Source organism: Nycticebus coucang, chromosome 6 (assembly GCF_027406575.1).
Source record: "Nycticebus coucang isolate mNycCou1 chromosome 6, mNycCou1.pri, whole genome shotgun sequence".
Classification (NCBI taxonomy): Eukaryota; Metazoa; Chordata; class Mammalia; order Primates; family Lorisidae; genus Nycticebus; species Nycticebus coucang.
In genome coordinates, this window is record NC_069785.1 from 64621397 (window position 1) to 64628273 (window position 6877).

The 6877-nt window shown below is 43.9% G+C and overlaps 1 protein-coding gene across 1 annotated transcript; it reads left to right on the plus strand.

The window, feature by feature from the left end:
* Window positions 1–240: 240 nt before the first annotated feature.
* LOC128587951 (leucine-rich repeat-containing protein 37A-like) lies at window positions 241–1280 on the plus strand. Its single transcript, XM_053594486.1, has one exon. It carries the CDS (start codon window positions 350–352, stop codon window positions 1136–1138), a length of 789 nt encoding a protein of 262 aa, XP_053450461.1. The 5' UTR covers window positions 241–349; the 3' UTR covers window positions 1139–1280.
* Window positions 1281–6877: the final 5597 nt, after the last annotated feature.

Consider the following 6877-nt stretch of genomic DNA (forward strand, 5'->3'; position numbering starts at 1 on the left):
TTTTCCGCTAAAGACACCAGATAATCTAATGACGATCCGTGACCACATGTCCAAGATTTTCAGTCCCAATCTCAAATGTTCTGTATAGTCATCAGGCCACAGTACCAATTTTACTATTTAAAAAGGCATTGCAGACTTTAGAATTGAGCCACCTTTGGGAGGAAATGGTATTGAAGAAAACAGTTTTATGGAAAACACTGCTATACCTGAAGAAACTATCTCTGAAGGTACAAATGATAAGAATCCTTCCGCTATAGATTCCACTGGGACTGCGTTCTTAATACCGACTGTTAAACAAATCAGTGACACTCTGTGGGAATACCACAACACGGGCACTGACTTACCCAACATGGAAAAAAGCTTCACGTACCCATTGCTCGCGTCCCCGGGTGATCAATTTGAAATGCAGCTAAACCAGCAGCTCCGCTCCCTCATCCCCAACAACGACGTGAGAAGGCTCATTTCTCACGTTATCCGGACTTTGAAAATGGACTGCTCTGAGACCCATGTGCAACTGGCCTGTGCCAAGCTCATCTCTAGAACAGGTCTCCTGATGAAGCTTCTCAGTGAGCAGCAAGAAGTAAAAGTCTGCAAGGCAGAATGGGATACGGATCAGTGGAAGACTGAGAACTACATCAACGAGAGCACAGAAGCCCAGGCTGAGCAGAAAGAGCAGGAGTCAAGTGAGCTCACTAAAGGAGTTCCAGGATATGGCTATAGCAACAAACTCATCTTGGCGATATCTGTGACTGTAATAGTGATGATTTTGATTATAATTTTCTGTCTTATTGAGATTTATTCTCATAGACGAGCAGCAAGGACAGATGTAGAATCAGGCACAACCCCAAGGAGGGGCTTTTTTGACTTTCTGCATAGGAGATGCTCATCACAGAGTGAAAGCCAGGAGGGCTTTTTCTGGTTAAGGCGTCCACTTTGGCTGAGGGATATATACAGACCTCTCAATGCCACACGCAAGAAAAACATGGCCCAGAAGCTTCACGACAAGGAGTCTTCTGATGAGGAAGAGATTTACAAGAAGGATGCAGGGGAGCCCATATCAACAGCAACACCTGTGGATTCGGCTGCTGAAGGTGGTGAGGAAAGTGAGACGGTGCCAGAGGGGGAGGACGAAGAGTGATCCAGCCTGCCTAAGGCCCCCTGCAAACTGTATTTTCTAATGTTGGCATCTCAGCATTGCTTGTAAGATACTTATTTTTCACACACAAAAAATGTATACAATCTATTGTCAATTCCAGCCAGCTGGTAAGAAACTTAAACCGTTAATATACACGCCACTCCCTTGATTAAAGCAGCCTGCTGGGGGCTTAGCCAAGCAGACCTAGAGAAAAAAAAAAAAATAAAAAATAAAAAGGCATTGCAAATAATACTGGAGGGATGTTAAACCTTCATATCAGCCTATTCCTGTTACTGAATTCAGTTTTTCACCTCTGAAGCAACGGCTTTCAACTTTTTAGGGTTGTAAACTTTTAAGAAGCTGATGAAAGCTACAGACCTGTTCCATACACAAAAATTTACATAGAAACATAAAACTTGCTCCAGTGATTTAACATACAATATAAACAGTAAAAACCACTGGTCTGACAGTAGAAATAGCATCTCTGCTAGGTGGCCAAGGCATATTTGTTTTTATTTTTTATTGTTTCAGGTTCATTGAGGGTACAAAGAATTAGGTTACACTGATTGCATTTGTTAGGTAAAGTCCCTCTTATAATTGTGTCCCACTCTCAGGAGGTGTGCCATACACCATAATCCCCCTCCTCCTCCTCCCGGTTCCCCTCTCCCTGTCCTCTCATTCCCCTGCCCCCCACCTTGAATGGCTTTGGGTATTTCTTAGCCAAGGCATACTTAAAGCTGGTTTTCACATGTTAACAAACATTTGAAGACCTTTATGTTATGTAACAGATTATAGGGCACATCTGATCCTCACAACAGCCCTGTGAGGTAGGTATTAGCATCTCAACTTTACCCACCAGGAAACCACAACCCATAAAAACCTAGAGATTTTATCAAAGAGCAGGACCAGAACACAGGCTCCTTGTTTCTTGTTCAAAATGCCTTCAACTTAATGTTTTCAGTTTTGGAGCTGGGGTTCTTGCTAGCTACCCAGGGGGGAGCTCAGTGTCAAGCCCTGGCAGCAAGGGCTAGTTGTGTTTGAACACTGGTGCCGAGAACATGAGAGACCACAGATGGGAGCGCATGTGCCAAGGTGCCGCACCTGTAATGCTTTGTGTAAATTGTATAAAAACCGTACTTAAAACTCAGTAAAGTACAGCTGCATACTTCACCAAGTGCTGTGTGGCAGACTGTCATTTTCCTGCGTCGACCTTTCAACCAACCTGACTCCGTTTCCCTGCTTTCCCTCGGACTGAAGCCCACCGACAGGGTGGTCCGCGGCACCAAGGATTACTCCAGGCAAGGAAGTATGTCTTTAGTGCTGGAGGCTTCTAGGTCCCGAAACTCAACACCCCTTAAAGGAATGCTAAACAAAGCAAAATCTGATACTATCAGTGGCAAGACACCTGGATTATGTCTTCTATTTTTTGTGTTTTTGTTTTTACCATAGCTGTGAATTGGCTGGCCTTTTCCCAAGGAAAGGTTACTTGGGAAGATAGCCAAAAAGCACCTAACAGGAAGAATGTACACCAACGGGAAAATATGAGAGCCAGAAAACAGACTGGAAACTTTATAAAAGATTCAAGTGCTGGGAAATTTGCAAAACTGCTAAGAAGAGCACTTCCGGCAGGAGAAGGCAGGGTGGGAACCCCTCATCAATCTATAGACAAGAGATTTCAGAATCTCTACAAAGTTTCGGACCATATTCTTGATGACCCAGAATGCTTCCTTTGGCCATCTGCTCAAAGAAAGATGGCGAAGTTTGGTAACTTTATGCCCTTGTTTCTGAGGGAGGCCGTGCTGGATCAATAGACATTAAGTGCTGTTTCTGAGGCAGGCTGGACTGGATGCATAGAAATTAAGTGCTGTCCAGGGACTGTAGCAATTATATGAAAGTCTTCGATGGCCTATGGCAAGTGAGAAAAATATGGTGCCCTTTTTGTATCCCAAAGACAGCTATCCGACATGAAGCACTGTCCCTCATTACAGGACCATGGATGTACACCAAACATTCTTCAAAATGCCTTGCCCATTCTTCAAAATGTTTGATGAAGTAAGAGTGGCAGAGCCAATGTCCTTCACTCAGCTTTGTGTCTATGGGTTTAACACAAACGTGTCTCTGGAGGGTTTATCCAGCCAGTGCCTTAGTTCTGGCCCCTCCCCTTTAGCATCAAGAGTAGATATCTTCAACCACATAGGTAGGGGCTTCCCAGATCCTATCCTTGACTATCGAGGGATTTGCTCCTCCCCAAGTTATGGAAACTCATAACTAAGCTAATCCCCAATGCCTGCTTTATAATCCCAAATCCTGATTCCCTCAGAAGGCCCATATTCTGGGAACTATCTGTACTTTGCACGGGAGTTTATTTAAAACCTGCACAAGTAAGTATACCTGCCCCAGAAAGGATTCCTCTTCAAAGTGTGAAAACTTTGTATTCTGTCCCATCCCCAGCCTCACCAGAGACCCTATCCCACCCTTAAATGCTGATCTCCTCTCCTACAAGAGGCATATTTGTTCTACACTCTTCAGGCTTCCTGGACTTTGGCAACTCATAAATTAGAAACCAATTTTCTTCCATTTATTTTTTGTTATTTGGGGATTAGAGTGTTTCTTCTTTCTTTGGGGGGCTATGTATTCCCTAAATTTCTCATACCTTCACTTTCCTCCCTTTTCTACGTAGCATGAGAGCCAAGAGAGGGCCAAGGCAAGTCGCAGCCAGACAAGCCACAGCACCATAGAGGGTCCTCAGGGAGAGGAGAGGTGATAACATCATTGCTCCCACTGTACCTGTGGGTGTGCTACCCAGGACACAACACAGGAAGTCTTCCACCCCTGACTGACTCCAGACTCTTGACCAGTATCTTCAACACCACCACAGTTCCCACCCAAAAAGAAGCCACAGTAAACTCTGAATCCTTCTGTTATACATGTTAGCTGGTCTTCTACTCTTAGCCCAATAGCAATTAAAAAGATGACTTCAGAATCCATTCTGGGGGGTCTCCAAATATTTTAGTTCTCTCTTGGCCTACACACAGAAAAGGTAGTCCTTGGAAATCCACTTCTCACCCCCCATGCCCTACATTCAGCCATGACATTGTCTCCCCACCACACATGAGCTCTTCCAGAGCAGGGAACAATTCTTGTTCATTTTTTGTCCCTACTACCTAGCTCATATGTAGCACAGGGCAGATGCTCAGGAGTTTGTAGAAAGGAAAGAAGGGAGGAAAGGAAGAAAGTAGACAAACAGGGAAAGAGGTTTCATCTTTCCTGGTTCAGTCTCTCCTGGTTTTCTTACAAATTTCTGCCACTATTTGCTTGCTCTTCTCAGCTTTTGCCCTTTCTACAATGTTCATTTATCTTTTCCTTTTTCAAAATTAATCCCTGCCTAACTTATTTTATCTCCTTCTTGCTCTGTCTCTGTTGATGTAGCCCAATTGCTCTCCCATTTTTATTTTATTTTTAATTTCATCTAAGTTTCTGCTTCACTTACTCTTTTTGCCATCCCTTTTCTCCCCCATCTCATTATTTTTACTTTATAACAAGGATCAGATAGACCCAAAGGAAGGGTCTGTCTGAAAGGGGAAGCAAGAGCTAAGAAGAGTATCTGATCCCCCACAAAGGCAAAGCCCACTGGTCCAGCAGACACAAGCAATTTGTTCCCTTATCCCACAGGATAAGAAATTTCCACTCATGTGTTTTCTAACCTATTCTCTGGCTTCTTCAGAGTCACTCCAAAAGCTCTTCCAATTACCATCAACCTAGGAACTGACACTTTCAGGGGCAGTATTCCACCACGTGGAAAACAACTGGTGCTTTCTTATGCAGCACATGGCTCCAAAGAGGCAGCTCCTGGTCCTAGTTTTGAGTGACAGAAAAGGCCCCCAGCTAGCACCTCAAAGCTGTAGAAAAGCTGTTTGCTTAACACACTGCCTCTTAACACTATCCCCCATTCTAAATGATAACCCAGCCTCCCACAGAACTGACACCACTGTGAGCTCCCTCTTTCCAGCTCTGATATGAGTTCAAAAGTTTTTGATCTCCTCAGAATTCTCTCAAAATTGGAAGAAAGGACAAAACTTACGCTACTCAAAGAATTCAACCTTGAGTTCCCCCTGGAGTATAGCACTCTTTGCCACTTCGTCTAGCAGCACAGAAGGCAGGGTTTCAGAGTACGGGGACAAACAGCACATACTAAATTTAGGCACTTTGGTAATGCCAAAATAGATGAGGGGAGAGCTAAGAGATAAAAGAAGCAAATCACCAAAAACCACTTTCCCATTTCAGAATGTGTATATATAACAACTGACATTACACATCAGTGTCCAAACCTTCATTAGGAAGCATCTAAGCAGACCACAGAGTGGCCACTTTCAGCGACTGCCTGCCTAGCCGTAAATCCATGTATCACTCTCAACCCAAGTCTCCTGCCACTCTGGCCATTCATCAGACCCATGTCCTCTGAAGGGCATTCAATATCAACAAGATTGTATCTCAAATTTTAACAGCCCTCAAAAATCACATCTGATATACTATTTAGTTATCTGTGCAATACTGTTCCTATCTCCCAGGACCACTTTTACAGTGACAAGATGCTAGTTCAGGAGAAAGGAGGAAGCAACTTTTTTCTAATGACAGGCTTTTCCCTTTAGGTTAAGAATGACTATCCAGTGATAGCCCACCCACTTTTCCCTTGGGTTCCGAACAACTAAGATAAGTCTTCTCCAATTACTACCATCATGGATGAGAACACTAATATATAGGTTTAACCTATTTTCAAATGGGCTTCAAGAATTCCCCATCACAGAATCTTAAATGTAGCCCTTCGTAACACCCTGTTCTTTTACTGGGAACTTTTCACACTTTTCCCAGTTCTAGTCTCAGGAAAGACACTCCTCCCACCCCAAATCCCACAATTTACAGTAGCTCTGATGAGTCCACACCCAGATTCAGTCTAATATTTCAGGGTTCCATTTAGGACCACAAATGCTTGCCTCATTAACAGAGCTGGGTGCAGGTCACACACCCAACTTACCCTACAAGCCAGAATTCGGGAAATCACTGAGGACAATATTCTTTTGTTTAATCCCTTGAACCTAACAATACATTTTACTATTAAGTGACTTCTCTAATAACATCAAAGTGATTCAAAAATCATTTGGAAAAAATTTTTTTCTGTCCAGTAAAGAGGGTCAAATATACAGCTGTACCTTGAGAATGAGTGGACTTTGATAGGGAAAGGAAGGAACAATGGAAAAGCAAGTGTATCTTGCATGGTAGAAACCCCTATGTAGGCTGTCTGGCTGGGCAGGACTCTGAATTGGATTCGGGGGCTGGGTCGGCAGAGCCCTAATTGGTTCTAGGCTTGGCCACATTGATGGCTAGGGTTCCAAGGAGATCCCTCAAAGAGCAGGAAACATGTCTGCTTCCCTCCACAATTGGAAAAAATGACAAAATCCTCAGAGAAGTTATCTGGGCAGCTGGCAGCTCGAGGTCAGTGTTTATGGGTCTAACTACTAAGTTCACCCAGTTTAATATCGATGCATAGTTTCCCCCTTCCTAGAACAGGGTTTGAAAGGTCCCCCTGAAGGCCAACAAGGCTGGGCCTAACCTAATCTCATCCTAGGGACAGAAGTTTCTCTTAAGTCCACTGTCATCACAAGAATATATGGCTTTGCTCAGGTCTCGACAACAGTTCAGGGGGTCTGCAAACCCACAGAGCTGCCCAGCGGCCACCCTCTGAGG

What these genes read in the sequence shown, in the direction of transcription:
- LOC128587951 (XM_053594486.1), top strand. Translation starts at nt 350, where the DNA reads ATGGAAAAAAGCTTCACGTACCCATTGCTCGCGTCCCCGGGTGATCAA.